The 23,364-nt window shown below is 44.0% G+C and overlaps 1 protein-coding gene across 9 annotated transcripts in view; it reads left to right on the top strand.

Moving 5' to 3' along the window:
- Positions 1 to 5,511: 5,511 nt before the first annotated feature.
- KIAA1217 (KIAA1217 ortholog) overlaps positions 5,512 to 23,364 on the top strand; it is a 328,697-nt gene continuing 310,844 nt past the window's right edge. For 5 of the 9 annotated variants that reach the window (XR_002772475.1, XM_023511441.1, XM_023511440.1 and 2 more), the window contains exons 1-2: positions 5,657 to 5,962; positions 16,608 to 16,891. Coding sequence is in view for 8 of the 9 variants with exons in the window: in XM_023511441.1 (XP_023367209.1) it covers positions 5,893 to 5,962; positions 16,608 to 16,891 (354 nt within the window). In the remaining variant the exon portion in view is untranslated. Of the gene's footprint in view, positions 5,963 to 16,607; positions 16,892 to 23,364 lie in introns of all 9 variants that reach the window. The other 4 variants (XM_023511443.1, XM_023511446.1, XM_012803319.2 and 1 more) reach the window with 1 other exon arrangement.

Raw genomic sequence — 23,364 nt, 5'->3', positions numbered from 1 at the left:
TAAAGTGTACTACCTAAAGCGAGGTAGCACATGGGGCAGTTGGATTTCTGCATCCCCCCTGGGGCCTTCAAGAACTCTTTGGACATGCCATGGTTTATCTCTGGGATAAAAGGGGTAAACAGATATGTTGCAATTTTCACTTAAAAATTGGCACCTGGAATCCAGACTTCATCTGCCCGTGCCAGGGAGCAGAGCTGTGGGCTGCTTTCTGGATGATGTGCTGGGCACCTGGCAGCTCTCTCTGCAGTGTGGTGCAGGCCTGGTCCTTGCTCCCCAGCATCTTCTAACTTAAAGTACATAACAGGAGGCTCGGCACCTGTAGCTCAGTGGCTAGGGAGCCAGTCACATATAACAGAGCTGGCGGGTTCGAATCCAGCCTGGGCCTGCCAAACAATGACAACTACAACCAAAAAACAGCCGGGCATTGTGGCAGGTGCCTGTAGTTCCAGCTACTTGGGAGGCTGAGGCAAGAGAATCGCTTAAGCCCAAGAGTTTGAGGTTGCTGTGAGCTGTGATGCTACAGCACTCTACTGACTGGGGCGGATAGACTCTGTCTCCAAAAAAAAAGGAACCCTGATAAAAATCAATTGCCTAAGCCCAAGAGCTGGAGGTCGCTATGAGCTGTGACGCCAGAGCACTCTACAAAGGACAACAAAGTGAGATTCTGTCTCTAAAAAAAAAAAAATCAGTATCAATGGGTTCTCTTAAAAAGAAAGCAAATATGCTTAAAGTATTAAACCGTTGGCTCTAAATGTCATTTTATGTTATGTAACCATGTGAGGAATTTGCATGGAGGTTCAGGAGGAAAGTTCTAAGGCATTTGATAGGGAAACTTGAGTGCTGGGGGAACTTTGGGCCACCCTGCTTCTTGTGTGGGAGGGTCCTCTCAGAGCTGCTGGGAGTTTTAAGGACTCCAAGCAATGGAAAATTGCTTACTACCCTCAGGAAAGAATGCTAAAGATGTGGTCATATTACCTGGTCATACCTGTGAGGCCCTTTCTCTTCACACAGAAGGACAAATTCTCTTTCAATGGATGAATCACACAGAAATGTTATCATGTTGTGGAATTTGTGTTTTCCAAGGTGAAGTTGTTGATGGGATTTATAAAACAGCTGGGATGAAGCTCATACCTTTGCTTTAATTTCTGCTTAAAATTCTCTTAGAGGGTCTTTGTTGGGGAACTGAGCATTATTCTGTTTATTTCGCATTTGGAAACCTGAGGAACACATATGCCTTATCTTGGATCACCCATAGGTGACCATCTGTGCTAGTTTGCCAGGGATAATCATGGTTTCCTACTGCCCAGTTATGATTATTAATAGTGTCACCTTCCCCTCTCACAAGTTCTCTGGTTTATATTTAAGGATAAGGTCACCCTAACCACCTGACACATGGCTATCAAAACCAAGACTAGAGATCCTAACATTTCCCATTCATCTCATCATCCACTTAAGCAAATGTTTTCCCAGTTGTTAAAAGTCCTTTCTTTCTGACTTACAGGGTGACACACACAGTAGCCTGTCTCTTGGGAACTGTGCTGTGTAACACATCAAACCTAAGGCCTAGTTGAAACATTGTTGTTGACTTGTTTGGATTTCCACTTTATTTTGTTTGGTTAGACTCTGACAGTTATCACTGGAAAAGGACATTTTAAGGACTTCAGCCAGCCTCTATTTCTTCTGTGTCCTGATGCCAAGTCATTTTAAATGATCTCGCTCTAATAGGATTTAAAGGGTAAGAAATTTACAATGTATCAGAGCAGTTCCGCTTATACTTGGTGCTGGCAATAACGTCTCTCTTGAAAACCTCACATAAAGGAAGCTGACTTGCTTTCCACGGCCCTGTAATTAAATAGGCCTGCTAAGAAGTCATATGGGATTGTTTATGATTCTTGTAATTAATTCCCATCATGGTGGATGCCAGTTACGTTGTGTCAGCAATACCAATAATACTCCAGTCCTGTAAATGGTGACTGCAAAATCGCCATTTGTCTTTTTAGCACTCTTTTATCTCATCACTTGTCTTTCTTTTACATGATACTTGTTGCATGGAGTCATAAATTGCAACATATGGAGCCATTAACCAAGCAATAGCCTTGCACCTTTCCCAGTTACCAGAGAGGGAGTTGAAAATGTAGCCTCCTGCTATCATGACTGTTGTTCTCCCTATGACTGGAGGAAAGTCAGATTTCAAGTTCTTCCTGCTCATCTTATGCCTTCTACAGCAAATTTCAAAGTACAGCAGTAGGCAGATTGGATTGTAATAACAATTTTTAAACCCAGAAATTAAATTAAACCCAAAAGAACAACACCTGCTTCTAGTTCGAATATTGTTTCTTCCAGAAAGAACGTCTCCACAGTAACAGCAATGACAATAGAGTATTTTTCATGAAGATGTGAGTTATACAGATCTTGTATAGAAGTTGATACAGAATACAGACACTCACTGTTTTCCAGAGAAATTGACAACCAATGCTAAATTGTTTTTTTTTTTTTTTTTTTTTTTTTTTTTGAGACAGAGCCTCAAGCTGTCCCCCTGGGTAGAGTGCCATGGCATCACACTTACAGCAACCTCCAACTCCTGGGCTCAAGCAAGTCTCCTGCCTCAGCCTCCCAAGTAGCTGGGACTAGAGGCACCCGCCACAACGCCTGGCCATTTTTTTTTTTTTTTTTTTTTTTGGTTGCAGCCATCATTGTTGTTTGGCGGGCCCGGGCTGGGGATTCGAACCCGCCACCTTAGGTGTACGTGGCTGGCACCTTAGCTGATTGAGCTATAGGCGCCGAGCCCCAATGCTAAATTGTTAATGAGATCTCTGTACTTTGAGAAGCCCTGCAGTGGCATTAATACAGCACCTTCACAACTTGTTATCTTAAGAAGGAGGAACACACAGTGTAGCACAGTGGTTACAGGGCCAGCCAAATACACGGAGGCTGGAGGGTTCAAACCCAGCCTGGGGCCAGCTAAACGGCAATGACAACTGCAACAAAAAATAGCCAGGCATTGTGGCGGGTGCCTATAGTCCCAGCTACTTGGGAGGCTGAGGTAAGAGAATTGCTTAAGCACAAGAGTTTGAGGTTGCTGTGAGCTGTCACGCCATGCCACTCTACCTAGGGCAACATAGTGAGACTCCGTCTCAAAAAAAAAAAAAAAAGGGACAAAGGGCAAGTAACTAGTCCAATAGATGCTTTTATCTGTAGAATGGGGAAGTTTGACTATTCCAGAGAACATATTTTACGGTAAATAGATGTCTAGATTTCATGGTCCTTAATGATTTATGTTAATTACCTTCCTCCTAATGCCTCTGTCTTTTGTGTGTGTCACAAAGAGTTTTGCTTCCTGGAATATCCACAGAGGCTGCAGGCTGCTTTGCTGTGGGGGAGGGGAAGAGGCCTAGAGCAGAGAAAGTGACCTGGTAGGAAAACTTCTCGCAATTTTCCTATCAGGGATCAACAGAGCACTGAAGGGCTGTACTTTCCAAATAGCCTCAGGGATGCATAATCTACATCTACAAATGGATCTTTTCTGCCTGGATTGAGCTAGCCAGGAGGGCCCCCAGGCAGGGGCTGGGTGCTGTTTCTGCTAGCCAACTGCCATTGCAGGCCTGCTGTCTGCTCCTTTGGCCTGGGATTTTTGCCTCTGTACTATGTCAAGTGACAGGTAGGAGCTACTAAGCGTGGGCTCTTCCCACACCAAAGCAAGTTGATTGGCGTCAGAGCCCAAGGCTGAGGGACATCTAATTTAGATATAGTTGAGGCTGCCATTCTGATGTTGTGTAATCTCTCTCTCTCTGCCCCCTCTCTTGTCCCCTTTCTAGCATTAATGATTTGAGTACAAACATATAATAGTTTTATGAGAATCAGGATAATCTGGACCTCTATGTCTGTACTTAAGGAAATAGTAAGGTTAAAAACCAAGATCCTCCTGGAGTTCGCCCCAGGCCACCAGCACAAAAACTGTGAGATTTATTCCTCCTTACAGCAAGATCAGTGGGTAATTCTGTTGCAAAGTCATGGACACCATAATTTATCTGCCTTATCTGCCCTGTGAACCCAACTACCTGTATTCAAGCTGCCGGTTTCGTTTCATTTCTTTCTTTCTTGCTTTTTTTGAGACAGACTCTCACTTTGTCACCTTTGATAGAATGCTGTGGTGTCATTGCTCACAGTAACCTCAAACTCTTGGGCTCAAGCGATTCTCTTGCCTCAGCCTCCTAAGTAGCTGGGACTACAGGTGCCTGCCACAATGTCTGGCTATTTTTAGAGACAAGGTCTCGCTCTGGCCCAGGCTGGTCTTGAACCTGTGAACTCAGGCAATCCACCCACTGGGATTACTGGCGTGAGCCACCTCACCTGGCCAGGGTTTTCATTTTCTGAAAGATTCATCACATCTTCGTGGATTTCAAGAAATATCCTATTTGGAGCTGGGCAGGGGGGCTCTCTTCTGCTCTCCTGACATGAGTATAATTCACTCTCTGGAGTGAATATTTTCCTTTTGGTCTATATTCTTTGTCCTTTGTCCTTAATGGCCAAAAATATGTCTCTCAGGCTGCCAAAACACAGGTCACTGGGGGTCATAATCTGGACGAGAGGCCAGCCATTGTTCTGCAAACATTCTTGATCTAAATCCATCTAAAACCTCACCTGAATGGCTTGTAAATTAGGTCAAGGCATGGTCAGCAGGTTAACCAGTGTCTTTTTCTCCCCTCAAGTGCAGGGGCCACAGCAGATTACGAGATCACACTCTTCCTCCTCGAAAGCCCGAGAGCTAATTTTGCTTAGATTATTCTCCCATCTTTCTTTGTGGACTAGTGCCTCCTTTCACTTTCTGGGATGTCTGCCAGTTTTTCAAGGACTGGGTAAAGAACAAAATAAATATTTGTAGGTAGTTTTAAAGGAGAGTAAGTATGTTGGCTGTAACTCTGCCCATCCAGAGGAATGCATTCTAATTGTCTTTCAGATGTTTTAAAAGTCATTAGTTCTAAAGATTCAGAAGGTTGATTTATTAGTTTACTTTTCATGTTTGTGATCAAGAGCTGTGTGTGTTTGTGTGTGTGTGTGGGGGGGTGAACTCGAGCGTGTTGGGCTAAGGGATGGGTCTGGGAAAGTGAAGGCAAGTGAGTAAAAATTCTTTAAAGTCCAGATTAAGTGATTGAAATTGACTGTGTGGAAATTACACTACCTCCTATTAGATGTTAACCAGGCTACAAATTAGTGCTTTCTTAGCAACACAGTATATATACACACATGTAGTGTGTGTATGTGTGTGTGTGTGTGTGTGTATATATATATATTTGTTTGTTTGTTTTTTCCTTTCTAATCCTTTGGGGTTTTTTGGTTTAAGGGATTTCACTGACATTTGGAAGGTTCAGCAGCTCCCTGTTTCTTAATATGTCCTTCAGCCGCTTTGGGAGGTTTGTCCTGTGTCCAAGATTAAAGAGACCAGGCAACCGGTCTCCCAGCAAAGTTCCCGGGGTTGTAATCATGTGTGAAATGTTTTCTCTCCCGGGCCACAGAGCCTTGGTGGCTTACGGCTGTGGAGCCGGACAGGCGGAGTGGCTGGCGAGGAGGCGAGGCCATCGTCACCTGTTGGGGCCTCCCTCTGGGGCGGAGCGCAACCCCCAGCCCTTGGGGACTGGGCTGGCTCGGGCGGACTAGGGGACAGACCGAGGGACTGAGGGCAGGGGGCGGGGGGGACGGCGAGGCCCGGCGCTGGAATGCAGTTTTCTCGGGAGAGGGAGACTTTGCACCGGAGTGGAAACTAGTTTGGGGTGGGGTTTCTCACCGTCCCCTCCTCCCCAGCCCCGGGACCCCTCCCAGGCACTTTCTGGGAGCTTTTAGGACTGAGCTCTCAACTTCCCAGGGAGCTGGGAGCTCGCGCCGCAGGCAGAGACAATGGAAGAAAATGAAAGCCAGAAACAGGAGCCGAGCCTTCCTCGCTCCGCGGACTGCAGACAGTTGCAGGGTAAGTAATAGAGTCATTCAAAGATGGAGTTACAGGGACGCGTGTCCCTTGCCGCCTGCTGCTTTTTATAAAACTGCAGCCCCGGCGCCTGGCAAGGGAACAGCCTATTTCTCAGCGTCCCAAACTAAGTCCAGAGATGTGATTTCTTGGGCTTGACTTTCATCTCTGGCGCGGTTTTCTTAAGCAGCAAACGAGGTGGCGGGGCGATGTCACATTAGTAGCACAATGAGCAGTCAGTATGTGTCGTATCTCTAGGCAATGACAAATAAATCACTGAACAGCTCTTTAATCACACCCCCGACCCCACCCTCCCCCGCCCCAGCTCCAGCCATGGCAGAGACGAGCCGTTTTTGTGCAACTATCCGCGGGACGGCAGCTTCCATTCATTGGTTGAAGGATTCCTGGAAGCACATGCATGTTGGATGAAAAAATTTGTAGTATTTTAGAGTTAAATCATAGAGTTTAGGGATGTTTTATTTTGCAGATCAGAACAGCAGGGTAATACTTGTACATCTGGATGATAGGTAAAACTCCCGAATCTTCTTTTATGTTTTAATTCAGAAGTTGGGAGCTGTTAGACAATTTTGGCAAGTTTTCTCCTGGCGGTTTCCCTTTAGTTGTGTTTATAATAGACTTGTCTTTTCCCTTAGGGAATTTCCAGAAGCTTGTGTTATTCCAAAGAAATTTCCCAGTGGGGCTGGGTGGCCAGAGGGCTTCTCTGCTCTCCTGTGTAATGCCAGAGCTCTTCCCATAGCAGCCTACGGGCAGCGTGTACCAAAAGGGCACAGTCCTGAACCGCCCCATCCCACCCTTCTTCCCCAAGTTCATCCAGGGGCCAGTTAGTAACAAAAAGATGTGCAGGAGTGCAGTGCTGTGCGTAGGAGCAGGGATTATGCACAAGGGAAAAGGTGTGTGTTTTTTTAAAATGTGAAAGGGAAGTCGTACATGACTCATCCTACAAATGCAAAACTAAGCCAGACAGAAGAAAATACAATTACAAGAGACAGAAATCCCCCATGAAGTACAGAAAACCATAGGCTTACTAAAGTCCCAGTGGATCCCTGAGTCTTATAGTCATTGGTCTAGGTGTCTGTGGTTGTGTTTCCAAACAGAGCTGTCTCCTGGAAGGCACCAGGGTTGGTGGGAGATAAGCACCCCTCCCCTCTTCCTGCTGATCCTCATTTGATAGGACAGGAACCTTACAACAGGAATTCAACCTCTGAGCCTGTAATGAAAGAAATGACCCAGCTTCTAGAGAGGCAGTTAGAATGGGATCAGTTTAAGAAGTAATTTTCGGACAACCACAGCAATTCATAGATGCTTTGGAGGCTAGGATGGTCCAGGCTGAGACAGTGTGCTCACGCTCTCCATCCACTCATTCAGTGAATATAGAGTATCTATTATGTGGATTAGCAGGGGACAAAGCAGACTAAAAATACTTACCTTCATTGAACTTCTATTCTTTTTCTTTTTTTTGAGACAGAGTCTCAATATGTTGCCCTTGGTAGAGTGCCATGGCCTCACAGCTCACGACAACCTCAAACTCTTGGGCTTAAGCGATTCTCTTGCCTCAGCCTCCCAAGTAGCTGGGACTACAGGTGCCCACCACAACGCCTAGCTATTTTTTGTTTGCAGTTGTCATTGTTGTTTAGCAGGTCCAGGCCAGGTTTGAACCTGCCAGCCTGGGTGTATGTGGCCGGTGCCATACTCACTGAGTTATGGGCACCACCTGAACTTCTCTTCTGAAGGCCAAGTTTGGGGGGGAGCACTGGGGATGATTGAGGCAGACAATGAACAAATAGGTAAAACATATAGCCTGGCAAGGTTGTCAGACTTAGCAAATAAAAATACAGGCTACCCCCCACTGAATTTGAATTTCAGATAAATAATGGATTTTTTTTAGCCTAAGTATAGCCCAAATATTGTATGGGATATACTTACACTAAAATCTTATTCACCATTTACCTGAAACTCAAATTTAATCGGGCACTCTCATTTAATCTGTTTGATGGAATTAAGTTGATGGGGAAAGTAAGACAGGGAAAAGGAATAGGAAATGTGGGGTAGGGGGTAGGAAGTGGAGGTATAAACAGGATTATGGAGAGAACTTCCCTGAGGTGATATTTGAGCAGAGACAAGGGAGAGAACAATAAGGATCTGACTGTACAAGGAACATGCAGGAATGTGGGAGGAAAAGAGTCTTAGAGGTAATCACAGGCCAGATCACATAGGGCCTATGACACCATAGTGACAACTTAGACTTTTATTTTGAGGTGGGGAGCCACTGAGAAGTGTGACTTAACTTTTCAAAGGGCAGTACTAGGTACTGTGGCTCAAGGCTGTAGTCCCAGTACTTTGAGAGGCCAAGTTGGGAAGATTACTTAAAGCCAGAGGTTCAAGACCAGCCTGAGCAACATAGCAAGACCTGTTCTGAGCATTATCAGAAGTTAAGACAGCCAGAATAAAAAACATTAACAGGACATGGTGACATGTGTGTAGTCTCAGCTAGTTGGGAGGCTGAGGCAGGAGGATTGCTTGAGCCCAGGAGTTTGAGGCTACAGTGAGCTATGATCACACCACTGCAAAACAAAGCAAGACTCTAGCTTTTAAAAATAATGATAGGGTGGCGCCTATAGCTCAAAGGAGTAGGGCACCAGTCCCATATGCCGGAGGTGGCAGGTTCAAACCCAGCCCCAGCCAAAAAAAAAAGAAAAAAAAAAAAAACCCCAAACTGCAAAATAAAATAGTAATAAAGGGTGATGATGGGTGCTGTTGGTATAACCCAAATATGAGTGGGGAAAGGCAGAAAGGCTGTTAGCAGGCTTCTAACAAGAATCAGTGCTAGCTTGGACTAGGTGGTGATAAGCATGTGGTGATAAGAAGGCAGATTTTAGATGTATATTAAAGGTAAAGCCAAAAGAATTTGCTAAGGGATTGGATGTGGGATGCAAGAAGGAAAAAAAAGAGTCAGAGATGACTTCCAAAATTTTGGTGTGAGCAGCTGGAAGGATGGATTTGCCATTTATCTAAGTGGGGAAGTGTTTAAAAGGAATAGATGAGAGGGTGTTTATGGTGTGGGGGTGGCAAGAGCAGACAATCTTCTAGAGAGGTGAAAATCGAGATGTTTATCAGGCATCCGAGTGGAGATGTTGCTAGCAATTTGGATAGTCGTGACTGGAGTTGAGGAGAGAGGGAACTCTGAGAAGTCCCTTAGGACTGAGTCTGTGTGCAGAAAGGAAAAATCCAAAAGATGCCCTCTTAGGGCACTCCAGCATTTAAAGTTCAGGGAGATTGGAAGAGCCGGCTGGAAAAATTGCAAACGTAGGGTGCGAATCCACGTTAGGCTTTTAAGATCCTGTTCAGTTCTAGGCAAATATGATACTGAAAAGTTCAGCTTCAGCATGAGGACCACAAGAGTTGGTATCTCCGGTGCTAACATCATCAGTAGCATCCATTTCTGTCACATTCTCCTGCATTTGTCTGTGTGTCTGTGTTACCCAATTACAAGGTGATATTCCAGGCCAGGGACCATATCTTATTCCCCTTTGCCTTCCCAGCATGTACCAGAGCACTAGGCATACGGAAGGCACTCCATAAATATTGGTTGAATGAAAGGCTAATTTATAACACCCCAAGACTTTGAATTTATCATTTTACCATAGATAAAGATCTCTTGGATCAGGTAACTTATGGTCAAATGAGACGCTATTGAGAGTGAAAAGGAAGACTATAAATAATTTTGCTGGGACAACAGTTGTCACCCAGAGCTAGCTCATCAAACCGGGGCATATGGTCTCCCCAGGAATAGCTTTAATCAATGAGGTTTCCATAGCTGAATAGCCAGGTGACTGGGTCAGTTACAACGTGGAAATGGGCTGGAAAGTACCTTTAGCAGAGCAGGCCTTTAATAATTATGGGTGCAATTTGAATCTAGCTATTTTATGGTCCTTTTGGAGGCCACAGGCTCCTCGGTGTGGTCCTGAGGGGTGAGAATTCCCTGGGGTGGCTCTATCTGCCATAGCAGCCCAGACGTGTCTGCCTTTGCTCTGGCCCCCGAGATCTGGAAACCTCCATGCAGGTGAAGTGTTGTCAGTCCTTTCAGACCCTTTGATAAATACCCTCTAATGGAGTGCAAGCCTGGGAATCACAGAAATGGAAATTTTGGCTCAGAAGTCTTCTTTAAAATAGCCCTGATCAGTCTCTGTACCCTTATTCTGCTGTATTCTTCAAAGTGCTTGCCACTATGTGATACATATATTATTTGTTTATTGTCAGCCTCCTGAATTATGATGTAGACTCTTCAGTGGGGAAAGGGAATTAAGTGTATCTTGGTCTACTTCACTACTCTGTCTCTTAACGTCTTTTTCCATAAATGGAGCTGTCATTCTATAGTTGTATGTGTGAATGAATGAATCAATCAATCAACCAATTAGTTAATACTTGAAACAAGAATGCTTTTATGGGTAGGGGAAGGGCTATTTTGCTTAAGGTCTTCATCATTGACTTAAAATTTTTAGGTTCTCTAGAAGAATATAATGACCCAGTTTCAGCTGTAATTTCTGTCTCTGTTTGTATTTGGTAGTGAGCCTTAATGATATTAATGAGAGAGCTGGAAAACTGAGGGACCCTGGGGGACCCTAGGGAGTTGCCAACAGGATATGTGTATTGGTCAGATAGGCTAATTGTTATAAGCCCCCTGCCCCCCCCACCTTGGTGGCTTTGCATGATCAAGGTTAACTTTTCAGTCACACACAACAGAATGTGATGCTCCTAGCCAGGTGGATTTTCTGGGTGGCCACTGAGGCCCCTGCCCCCATGCAATCTTTATGGGATCCCCATGGATTTGGAAGGTTCCCTTGGATCCTTTGCATTCGATTGGCCGAAAAAGTAAAAAGAGAGAGAGTACAAAAAGATTATTCAGGAGGTCCAAGGGCCAGGACTAAAGGTGGCCCACACGACTGCTGTATACTTATCTGGTACCAGGATTAGTACAAGGAAGATCAGGAAGACTGGTCTTCCTGTGTATGGAGCCCAAGCACATTATGGGTTGAACCCAGTGCTATCTCTGCCTCAGGATGCAGAGAGGTTATGCAGCTGGACAGAGCAGCAACTCCTGAGATTCCCTATGACAAGAGTGTCTCAGCACAATTTTGAAAGAAACCAGCTAGCTAACCAGAAGCCACTCTGATAGAAGTGAGGGATGCCTTCCCCTAGAGCCTGTGAGCTCCCTAATCTTGACCCAGGAAGAAAACCTCAGAGAGGGTGTCAGCATCCTCGCTGGCTCTCAGGGAGCAGGTGGGTGCAGAATGCCTTACTGATGGGAGGCTTCCAAAGTCCTTGCCGTGGGTCAGCTAACCTGGCCCAAGTAACCTGAGTTGTGGCAGAGAAGCCGGCCCCGGCACTCTTGCAGTTGTCTGCCTGCAGACCTTGCCATTTGGGTGCCCTGCCTTCCACAGTACCCTGTTTACATGGTGTCCGCCCCAGCCCCCAATTTCTATCCTTCTTTCCAGAATGCTCACAGCCCAATGGAGTCTGGGCTGCCTTCCTCATCTGCTGCTTCTCAAGGGAATGTCTTTAAGGGATTGTCATCCAGGCTTTGTGCTCCCGTGTCCCCTTAGGCCCAGCTTGAAGTGAGCTCCCAGGAAGAGTTGCTCTGGGCTCTGCAGAGGCCGGGAGGGGCAGGAAGGACAAACAGGCCTGCCTTTCAGTAAGCCTAAGCCTTGCTGTCACACTGTGGCTTCATTATTTGGTTTGACAGGGATTCCCAGAATAGTAAACAGCTAGACACACCCATATTTACATGTTAGCACCAAAATGCATTCCAAACAAGAAATGGAATTGTGTTTGGATGGCTGGAGAAATCCACACTTGAGCTTTTCTCTATTCACGTGGATGATGTGGAATTGGCAGGCCTCGGATTTCTGACTCCATGGCTGTGGAATTGGAGCTAAATGTCCTTTACTGGCTTGCCCTCTTGTTTGTATGTCACCCTACTTAGTTTTTCTCCTCTGCTGAAAAACCACATTCTCCCCAAATTGGTGGAGCTGTAGAGTTGCGACTTCCTTCTCAGGTGTGGGAGCCGGCAGGATCCCGGATCTGAGCCTTGTTGAGAGAAGGCTGAGATGATGAATGTGTGTAGAGTGGCTTCATGTGGGGAGCAGGGTTGGGTTGTTCTGGGTGCTGGTGACAGTGGAGCAGGAGCCAGAGGTAGGGCAGGAGGCAGATGGGGTGTTAGAGAGTTGGGCAGGAGGCACAAGGCAGGAAGGCCACGGGAAAGGAAGGGGACAGCTCTGAAGGTTCCAGCTGTCTGCCCAGGGACTACACCTGGGACCTTCCAGCCACATGAACCACTGGTGCTATTTGCTCCTTTCCTCCAAATTTTATCAAACCTTGTTAAGCAATTGCAAAAATTTCAAAAAAAATCCACAAGAGAGAGAAAACGAGACAGGAATGCAAGGCTGACATCACCTTCCTGGTGAAAAGTGCTGGGGGTTCAGAGAGTCCAGTAAGTTGAGGTCACTCAAAGGTGGACATTGACGGACTATGTCCTCCAAGACTCTCCCCTTTCCTCTCTGTTCCCAGTTTATTTTAAAGAAGAAAATGGAAACTCTTCACAGCCTCTGAGTGATTACTGTTGTGGCTGTCTTGACTTCTGATAATGCTCGGATGAAACAGAATACGTCACGTGAACCTCTGCTGAAGGCAGGAGGTGACTTCCTGCTGTGTTGTTGGGATTGGATGTGCACGAACATTTGCTCCTGTGGTTGTATGTGGATGGACCTGTGTTATGACTATGTAAAGAAATCACCTTTCCGCTTGGCGCCTGTAGCTCAAGTGGCTAAGGCACCAGCCACATACACCAGAGCTGGCAGGTTCGAATCAAGCCCGGGCCTGCCAAACAATGACAACTACAACCAAAAACTTAGCTGGGTTTTGTGGCAGGCGCCTGTAGTCCCAGCTACTTGGGAGGTTGAGGCAAGAGAATCTCTTAAGCCCAGGAGTTGGAGGTTGCTGTGAGCTGTGATGCCACTGCACTCTACCTAGGGCAACAGCTTGAGGCTCTGTCTCAAAAAAAAAAAAAAAAGAAAAGAAAAAAGAAATCACCTTTCTGAAGACTCAATGCTGTTAATTAATCTAGCTGTCCTGGATAATTTAAGAAATATATTGTTCTTTTTTTGGAGACATTGTCTTGCTCCGTTCCCCAGCTAGCATGCCATGGCATCAGTCTAACTCACAGCAACCTCATACTCCTGGATTCAAGCAATCCTCCTGCCTCAGCTTCCTGAGAATAGATGGGACTACAGGTACCTGCCCCAATGCCCAGCTAATTTTTTCTATTTTTAGTGGAGACAGGGCCTCTCTTTTGCTCAGGCTGGTCTCAAACTCCTGAGTTTAAGTGATCCTCCCACCTTGGCCTCCAGAGTGCTAGGATTATAGGAGTGAACCACAATGCCTGGCCAAAAAATAACGTCAAAAGTAATCTTAAAATTTTGGCCTAGGCTTGCACAACTATAACACACTCAAAATGTAAAGGTAAGCTTCTTCAGATTCCATACATATTTACTGGGCTGAGATACGGCATTTTCTGCATCTGGCATTGTTCAACAGCACCTGGTTCTTCCATGTTATTAGGGAAGAGACCATAAAAAATTGTAGCTGTGCTGTGAATCTGAGTATTACAAGGGTAACCTAAATAATAAAACTATAGTTAATTCTTCAATATCATTTAAACCAACGATTCCATCTTCTTCTTCTTCTAACCATGCCTCTGAAATTAATGAAAAGTAAAAAAATTAACTAATTTGGCTGTTTTTCCTTCCCTTTCCTATCAGTGTTTGATGGAGATGCTATAATTAGCAATGTAATGAGAAGTGAAGGGTAAACAAGAAGAATTATTCCCAGAACACACATCAAGGGGTAGAAGCCTGGAACAGGGAAACAAGTCTGGGATTAAAATATTTTCTATGCCTAGCTAAAGGGTGTGTCTATACTAGAATTCTGTCCACAGACCTTTGTAAGCAAAGAAAAAAGAAACAATATCAGTGGCATTGCTTTTAGGAAACTGATTTGTCCCTAAACTTTAGAGAACTATTACTTCATATCTCTGATGTGAAGGTTTGGTTCTCTCAGATTCAAATGAGCAGATTTCTCAAATAGTGAATCTATTTTTCTGCACTTTAAAAACAATTTTATTATTTATTTGTTTATTTAGAGACAGAGTCTCACTCTGTCATCCTGGGTAGAGTGCCATGGCATCATCATAGCTCACTGTAACCTCAGACCCCTGGGTTCAAGCGATCCCTCCTTCCTGAGTAGCTGGGACTACAAGCATGCACCATAACACACACCTAATTTATTTTTTATTTTTAGTAGAGATGGGGTTTTAACTTTTGCTCAGGCTGGTCTTGAACTCCTGACCTCAAGCCAGCCTCTTGTGTCAGCCTCACAAAGAGCTAGGGTTGTAGGGGTGAGCCACTGTGCCTGGCCTTGCACTTAACTTTTAAAGGTAAATGATTGCCAATAAGCTTTTACTGGAAGCTTACTTTTTTCTTTTTTTTTTTCAGTTTAGAATAGATTTAATGAAGGTGGAAGATTCTATATAACTCATGGTAGTCTAATCATCCTCATTTTATTAATGAAGAAAATGAGGCTGAGAGAGGTTAAATTGTTTATTCTATGTCAAGGATTAAAGTCAAGGACCTTGAGCCCCAACCTAGTTATTTTGCCAGGGAATGCAATGGACAAGGACACACTATTCTTTTTCTTTTTTTTTTGAGACAGAGTCTCACTCTGTTGCTCTGGGTAGAGTGCTATGGCATCACAGCTCACAGCAACTTCCAACTCTTGGGTTCAAGTGATTCTCTTGCCTCAGTCTCCCAAGTAGCTAGGACTACAGGCGCCTACCACTATGCCTGGCTTTTTTTTTTTTTGGCAGTAGTCATCATTGTTTGGCAGGCCCAGGCTGGGTTCAAACCCACCAGCTCCAGTGTATGTGGCTGGCGCCCTACCCTCTGACCTACGGGTGCTGAGCCAAGGACATGTTATTCTGTCTGCACCTGTAATACCGTGTGATAAGAACTGTTCTCTGAGGCTGGGTGCGGTGACTCATGCCTATAATCCTAGCACTCTGGGAAGTCGAGTTGCGTGGACTACCTGAGCTCATAGCTTCAAGACCAGCCTGAGCCAAAGAGAGACCTCATCTCTAAAAATAGCCAGGCATTGAGGTGGGTATCTGTAGTCCCAGCTACTTGGGAGGCTGATGCAAGGGAATCACTTGAGCCCAAGAGTTTGAGGTTCCTATGAGATATGACTCCACAATACTCCACCGAGGGTAACAAAGTGAGACTCTGTCTCAAAAAAAAGAACTGTTCTCTGCAAAGAGAATTCAGCTTCATGAAGAGAGAACCTGTCCAGCTCCTGAACTGAAGGCTCTTTACTTTCTCACCCTAATCTGAGTTTTTAATCTCTCTCTTTCCTCAGTTAATGGAATATTCACACCTGACATCCTGTTTCCCAAACACTGGGGATGAACAGAGATCCTTCTCCATGTCCTGTACACTAAGCATTGACATTGCATGTCTTAGTGAATCTGTTCTTAGCAGAAACCAACTTATTCCTTAAAAGCTGTGTCAGAAGCCGAATGTTTTAGGTCAAGGCTATCAAAACGCAGCATGGCTCTTCCCTTTCATCAGGGGTTTGGAGTAAAGTCCATTTCAAGGAATATGTGTCTCAGCCTTTGCTTTGTATCATTATGACCTGTAATGATATTTTTAATACTTTTATGCTTGCTTGGCTTATGCAGTAGGGGGAAATAGACTCTTCAAGTGGTTCACATGTGTCAGCGATTATAGGACTTATGTATAGGGTGATAGCTGTTTTTGTTCCTGGTGATGAAACAAATGTTTCAGAAACCATAAAATCCTGGAGTTGAAACAATTCTTCTTAGTAAAGTATCACAAGAATGGAAAAACAAGTATCCAATGTACTCAATCCTAATAGGAAGCCAGTAGATGATCTCATACACACCCACCTAAGAGAAAAGCTCAATTCAATTCAAGTTGGGGGTAGAGAGGAGGAGGGAGGGAAGAGACGGGAGGAGGGAGGGGGATGTGCCCACTTAATGGGCACAAGGTAAGGGTGTATGGCACACCTCCTGGGTGGGAGACCCAACTACAAGAGGGACTCTACCTGACAAATGCCAAAAGTATAACCCAATTGTACCCTCATATTAATCTGCAATAAAAAGAAAATAACAAATAACAGGATAAAACTGTTTAAAATACAGAAATGATCAGAATCACTGAAGTTATACTCTTGTACACTTACAAATGGAGGTAAGGGGTAAATAACCCAATTGCTTGCATACAACAAGTTCCACCAAGTATTTTTGTTTTGAATAACCTCAGAAATAACCGAGTTTTTGCTGCAATGTCTTTATTTCTAAAGTATGCTATTTTCACATTTCTTTTAATTGTGAATTTTCCTCCCTTGCCACAAAAAAAAAAAAAAAAAAAAAGACGAAAATTTGCTATGTTACATTTGTACATTAACAACTGCCACAAACCCTGCTGGTGTTCTGTAAATGAGGTTTCTAGTGTGAAATTATTAATTGTGAACCACATTTTCTCTTCTTTTTGTCTTTCAGAACAAGGAAAAAGCAATCTGCATGTCACATCATTAGAAGATGCGGAATGCCGCAGGACCAAGGAAAGGCTTTCTAATGGAAACAATCGTGTTTCAGTTTCCAAGACTTCCCGAAATATCCCCAGGAGACACACCCTAGGAGGGCCGCGAAGTTCCAAAGAAATACTGGGAATGCAAACATCTGAGATGGATAGGAAGAGAGAAGCGTTCCTGGAGCATCTAAAGCAGAAATATCCCCACCATGCCTCAGCAATCATGGGTCACCAAGAGAGGCTGAGAGACCAGGTAGGAATATTCCTCCTTCCATAGCTCATTCATTAATGACCGTGAACAAAAGCAAAGTGAGCTTCAGTTTAAAGGGGGGAGGAGGTTTGGTTAAAATGGCTGGGCGCGGTGGCTCATGCCTATAATCCTAGCATTGCAGAAGGCCGAGGTGGGTGGATTGCCTGATCTCAGAAGTTTGAGACCAGACTCCATCTCTACTAAAAACAAACAAACAAAAAAAATGGTGGGCATTGTGGTGGACACCTGTAGTCCCAGCTACTGGGGAGGCTAAGGCAAGAGGATGGAGCGAGTCTGAGGTTGCTGTGAGCTATGATGATGTCACAGCACTCTACCCAGGGTAGAGTAAAGTAAATTAATAAGGGGCGGAAAACAGTTTACAGCCGACTGTGCCTAATGTTTAACTGTTTTGGATCTCTGTGGGGACTTGGGAGGAAGAAGCTGGCTGTAGAATGGTTCAGCCTGGTGGCTCAGTCTCTTTAGCAACCTAATAAGAGAAGAGGAGGCCCAACCAGGGAGGAAAGGCCCAGAAAACATGCAGTTTCCCAAAAGAGGGTTCCTACATCCAACCACGAATACAGCTAAAGTACAGGCAATGGAGGAGAAATGCTTTACTGAGTAAGCGTGGGTCCAACTACTGTGCACCGTGAAAGCACTGAGTGCTTAGCACAGTGAATGAATGAATGAATGAATGAAAGCATTTTCAGAGCAAAATAGAGCAGAGAAGTATAGACTTGTGATAAACCCCTTTTCCTTAGGAAGCTGACATTACAGTTTTGTTTCGTTTTTTAAAATCACACACACACACACACACACATATATATATTTAGCATGCCTTGATTTAGCTGTCTTCGGCTACCTATTTTCTCTGGTTATTTTAGCAGCCACAGAGATATCACCCACCTGTGGCTCGGGATGCTTTTGTTTCTTTCCTGTGTGCAATTACTTTTTAGCAGACAGAGCAGACTTGGGGTCACAGAGATGTGGGACCTCCTCTGTGGACCTCACTGGCACATTATGTGATTGACCTTTGGGTGTGAGAATATAGCAACGGAGGCAGACAGCACTTAGTCCTGTGTGTGAGAGAGAGAGAGAAAGAAAGAAAGAGAGAGAGACAGAGAGATAGGAGGGGGAGGGGAGGCAGACAAGCTGTACTTGACCTTCACACTCCAGGTAAGGAGACAAACTCAGAGTTTTAAGTCCCATTATCTTACCAGTTAGTTGCAAAAATTATGTCTGGCTCACTGTACTTCTGATCATCCTTGGAAATGGAGATCAGCATCAGCCTGAATAATTTAGATTTGTACTTTATCCTCCATTTCCTACTCTTCCTTAAATTTGACATTTTCCTCTAGGGAATCAGAGTTCCTAAAAACATGAAATGTGCTTTATGGACTTTTTGGTTCATGCTGCCCAAAGGCAGTAAAACCCTGAAAGAGAAGAACAGAAACAGTAATCTTGGTTCATGTAAAGATGGGCTGGTGATTAGTCCTTTGGTATTTAAGAAAAGGAAGGCTGTCTTTTCATTTCAAGCAAACATAAAAAATACCCCTCTTCTCTATTGATCACATGGTCCCTGCGCAGTTAAGTAATGGGACCTGGGTCTCTACTTGTGTCACTTTTGGGGTGGCACCGCATTTTATTGAAAGCTGTTCAGATCGGGGAAACTCAAACTCAGAGAAGTTACAATTGCGTGATTTTCTAAGCAAAAGTTTGTATTAGAATCCAGAGAAGTCTGAACACAGAATCCTTTTTCATTCCACTAATCCTATGAGTTAAAGATCGCTGCTTATAAGGTTAATTAGACAGCATGGTCTGAGTACATGGGGTAACAGATATGTTGAAGTAGGGTGAAAAAGGCAAAAATTTTGATTATCAATTGAATGAGAATGGAGAATATCTTTTTCTCTAAAAGTTAAAATTCAGTAGACCCTCCACAGCTGACCACTTCCCTACACTGACCACCTCATTAAGTTGACCGAATTTCCATAGACCTGGTCATTCACCCCATGTATGTATCAGTATAATAGGCCTAGTTCCTTATGTTGACTCCTCTGTGTGTTGACTGTTTTATGGGTGGTCAACTTCCAGAAGTTCTACTGTATCTTAATTTTGCTGAAAAACATAGAACTTAGCCTTTCAAAAAAATGGTATATTCTTCCATGTCAAATATATGTAATTACTGTTACTATTGTTATTTGTGATGTTGAAATTATTGCACTACTATGATGATGGTGGCTTCAGCTAAAACTATTACAGGAAGAGTCTAATTGTAATAAGAAGGTTGCAAAGGGCACATGGTCACCCAGGAAAGGAAAAATGAATGTGATTTGGTGGCTTCTGATCTCCTGTTACATACATCTCTGCCACGGGTGTAGTGCTGCCAGGGCTGGTCAGCTGGTTTTTCTGGGTAATACAAGATGAACAAGTACCACATTTGGTCTCTGCCTCTTTTGTATTCCAAGCTGACTTTCTGAAAGGGAAGAAAGAGATGTTGGTACGTGGCTCTGTTTCCACTATGCCGCTGTGCTTCTACAGGCAAATCCCAACCAGCATCATGAACCCCAGAGATGAATGTAGGCCAGGCTTGTGAAATTGCTACAGACGTCACCTCTTCTTCTGTCTTTTCCACTTTTTTTCTCCTGCCACCTGTTTCTTCTCTCTTTTCCTCTTCTCTGAGGTGCCCTTTATTCCTCCCTGACTTTCTGACTATAGATTGATGATTCCAGGCTTCCTTTGCAGGAAGATTGCGCAAGCAGCTGGAAGGAGGGAGCTACATATAACACAAGTCTGATGCATTTCCCCAGATACCGAGGCTCTAAGTACCAGATGCTCTTGTGGTGGCTGTGTTCTTGGCTGCTTCCCAGAAAAGTGGCCTTCATGAGAAGATAGAGAAGATGACATTGAAAACGATGTATCTGGTATATCATATGAAATCTCTCCATGCTAGGTTCTAATACCATGGTATTAAACATGGTGTGGATTAACAGATGTCTTATGTTTCACAATGTGACTTCAAACATTGGAACAGTCATAGTTGAAAAACATACATAAAGGTTTTTAAAAAAAAAATTGTTGGTCAAGAATTTTCTTTAGGGGCCGGGCACAATGGCTCACACCTATCATCCTAGCACTTGGGAGGCCGAGACAGGTAGATTGCCTGAGCTCACAGGTTTAAGACCAGCCTAAGCCAGAGTGAGACCCTGTCCCTAAAAATAGCTGGGCATAGTGGTGGGCACCTATAGTCCCAGCTACTTGGGAGGCTGAGGCAAAAGGATCAGTTGAGCCCAAGAGTTTAAGGTTGCTGTGAGCTATGACACCATGGCACTCTACCCAAGGTGACGGAATGAGATTCTGTCTCTTTTTTTGTTTGTTTTTGGGACAGAGTCTCACTATGTTGCCCCCTGGGTAGAGTGCTGTGGCATCACAGCTCACAGCAACCTCAAACTCTCGAGCTTAACCATTCTCTTGTCTCGGCCTCCCAAGTAGCTAGGACTACAGGTGCCCACCACAACGCCCGGCTATTTTCTGTTACAGTTGTCATTGTTTAGCTGCCCTGGGCTGGGTTTGTATCCGTCAGCTTGGTATATATGGCTGGTGCCCTACTCACTGAGCTAGGAGCACTGCCAAAAGGAATTTTCTTTAGTGTCAATTACTAAAAGGCTAAGAAGTGACCTTAACTCCCATCTGTAGTGTACAAAAAATGCATGTGACCATTATCGTTGAGTAATTCTTGTCTGCATAGTAGTAGCTGTAATCATTCCACATTCCTTCTACATACCTAGGCCCTCTTTAATTGTGCAAGGCTGTCTGACTGTGAGGCCCCATTGCCTGGGCAGCTAAAGGCCCAGCTTTGGAGTCAGAACATGTTGGAATCCATTCAGACTTCCCCATATGCTAACTGTATGATTTGGGACTAAGGACTTAATCTTTCTTTATCTCAATTTCCTCCTTTGTCAAAGGACAATAGTTATCTATATGGAGTATTGAGAAAGAAAATAATGAAACCTCTTACTGTTTCAATGGCAGCACTTAGCATTATAATATTCTGTTTTATGGTATCCAAAAGAAGAATCTCAGGCTCTTATTTTATTTTTTGAGACAGAGTCTCACTATGTTGCCCTGGGTAGAGTGCTGTGGCGTCACAGCTCACAGCAACCTTAAACTCTTGGGCTTAAGTGATTCTCTTGCCTCAGCCTCCCAAGTAGCTGGGACGACAGGTGCAGGCTCCTATTTTAAAAGTAGTGTTTAAAATTCTTGAACTTTTTTTTTTTTTTTTTTTTTTTTGAGACAGAGTTTCATTACGTAGCCCCTCAGTAGAATGCTGTGGTATCACAGCTCACAGCAACCTCAAACTGTTGGGCTTAAGTGATTCTCTTACCTCAGCCTCCCAAGTAGCTGGGACTACAGGCATCCACCACAATGCCCAGCTATTTTTTTGTTGTAGTTGTCATTGTTTTTTAACAGGCCTGGCCCGGGGTCAAACCAACCAGCCCTGGTGTATGTGGCCAGCACCCTAACCACTGAGCTACAGGTGCCGACCTCTTACAGAGCATATTAAATAACTGTAGGAAATAGATTCCTGAGTATATTTTACATTAAAAGAAAGTGGCTTCTTCGAGATAGCCCTGAGTTCAGAAAGGTCTTTAGTAGCTTGGGAATGTGATTCTTTACATCTTCACTAAAAAAAATGGGTGTTCATCTGGCTTCTCAGCTGCAGAAACCAACTTTCCACTGCTAGTCTTGGAAAATAATTTGTGTTTCCGCCTAGTCTGCAGGGATTCCCATATCTAATGTGCCCATCCCTTAGGAGGAACTCGTGATACATTTTAACTGAAAATCCGATGTGTCCTTCAATTCCATAGGAAGGGGAGGAGTGTTATGGAGGTATTATCTTCTGCCGTGAACATTAGGGAAAGCAAAGATCAGGAGATAAGAACGTGAGTAATATGACCATCAAAGTGGGGTTAGTGAGGCCGGGAGGCCGTTTGTCCATCTCCTCCTTTCAAGTCAAGGCTTTCTGCTGTCCGAGGGCCTCTGACACCTTGATGCCCGTACATCCACCAGCTGCTCCTTCAGCAGGGTTTATGTGGGAACAACACTGGAGCCGTCTGTGCAGTTAATTAGACACCACTTCCATTCTCTGCCCTCTCTAGTTCAGTGTATCCTGCACTGACATGTAACTGTGTCTAATAGTTACTAATATCTATCAATCCACCTATTCATAAATCCCTCAGTTTATATAATTCCTTGTACTGTTTTAATGACCCCCATAGCACTTTATTCACTGGTGAAGGGTTGTTCTACAGAGTCTGGAACTTACATGGCTTTTGGATTGATCTCCCTGTTATCTATTTTTTCGACTAATTTCTTCTTTCCAGAAGGCATATACTTGATTTTGTTAAGAATCATGGAAAATTAAAAAAAAAAAAAATCATGGAAAATTAAAGCTGGAGAACAAGAAAAGTCTTAACTGTATTTGAATCAGAAGAGCAGATCTTAAGAAGCAAAAACTACTTCAAGTTGATAGAATAAAGGTATTTTTACTGAAAATGATGAAAAGTATTGCCAATGGAAAGAGGAGAAAAAATAAAGAAAAGAAAGAAAAAAAAAAACCTTCAACCTGGAATAAAACAAGGTCATGATCAGGACCTATGGAATAGCTTTGTGCAGACCCAGTATATACAGAATGTAGAACAGAAAAAGACAGCCAGAGGAGGGACGTATGCTGCCAACATTTCCTATGATCTTGACCTTGCCTTCAAAAGAAGAAGCTTTCTGAGTGAAGTGCAGGGTTGATAGAAGAAAGAGGCATTGATTACCAGCTAGCAACAGTTACTATCACAGAAAGCTTTGCTCTAAGCCTCACAGACATGGAATGCCCAAACAGAAGAGTGAGGATGATGTGATTTCAGGGCAAAGTAAGTAACATATTTTTGTGGAGAGAACATTTGATATCACAACCAGAGTAAAGGGTGTAGGGTGCCTCCCCTGACCCCTCCATCTGCATACTTCCATAGCCAGTTGGTCCCATTCAAATACAAGTTATAATAAGAAAGATGCTAACAGGAGAAGTATACCTTAAAATTAATGTATTAATCAGGATAGTTTATGCGGCTTAACAGAAACGTTCTATTTCTCTCACACACAAAGTCTGTTGTTACAACTCTCCAGAGAAGCTGTTCTTGCAAAAATGTAGGAATTCTGGCTTCGATCTTTTTCTTTTGAGACAGAGTCTTTGTTGCCCTAGGTAGAGTGCTATGGCATCATAGCTCACAGCAACCTCAAACTCTTGGGCTCAAGTGATCCTCTTGCCTCAGCAGTTGGGACTACGGGCACCCACCATAGCACCTGGCTATTTTTAGAAATGAGGTCTCTTGGCTCGGTGCCTGTGGCTCAAGCAGCTAAGGTGCCAGCCACATACACCTAAGGTGGCGGGTTCAAATCCCCAGCCCGGGCCCGCCAAACAACAATGA

The sequence above is a fragment of the Otolemur garnettii genome, unplaced genomic scaffold, assembly GCF_000181295.1.
Source record: "Otolemur garnettii isolate 467f Iridium unplaced genomic scaffold, OtoGar3 scaffold00019, whole genome shotgun sequence".
Taxonomy (NCBI): Eukaryota; Metazoa; Chordata; class Mammalia; order Primates; family Galagidae; genus Otolemur; species Otolemur garnettii.
This window is presented reverse-complemented; position numbering and strand designations above follow the sequence as displayed.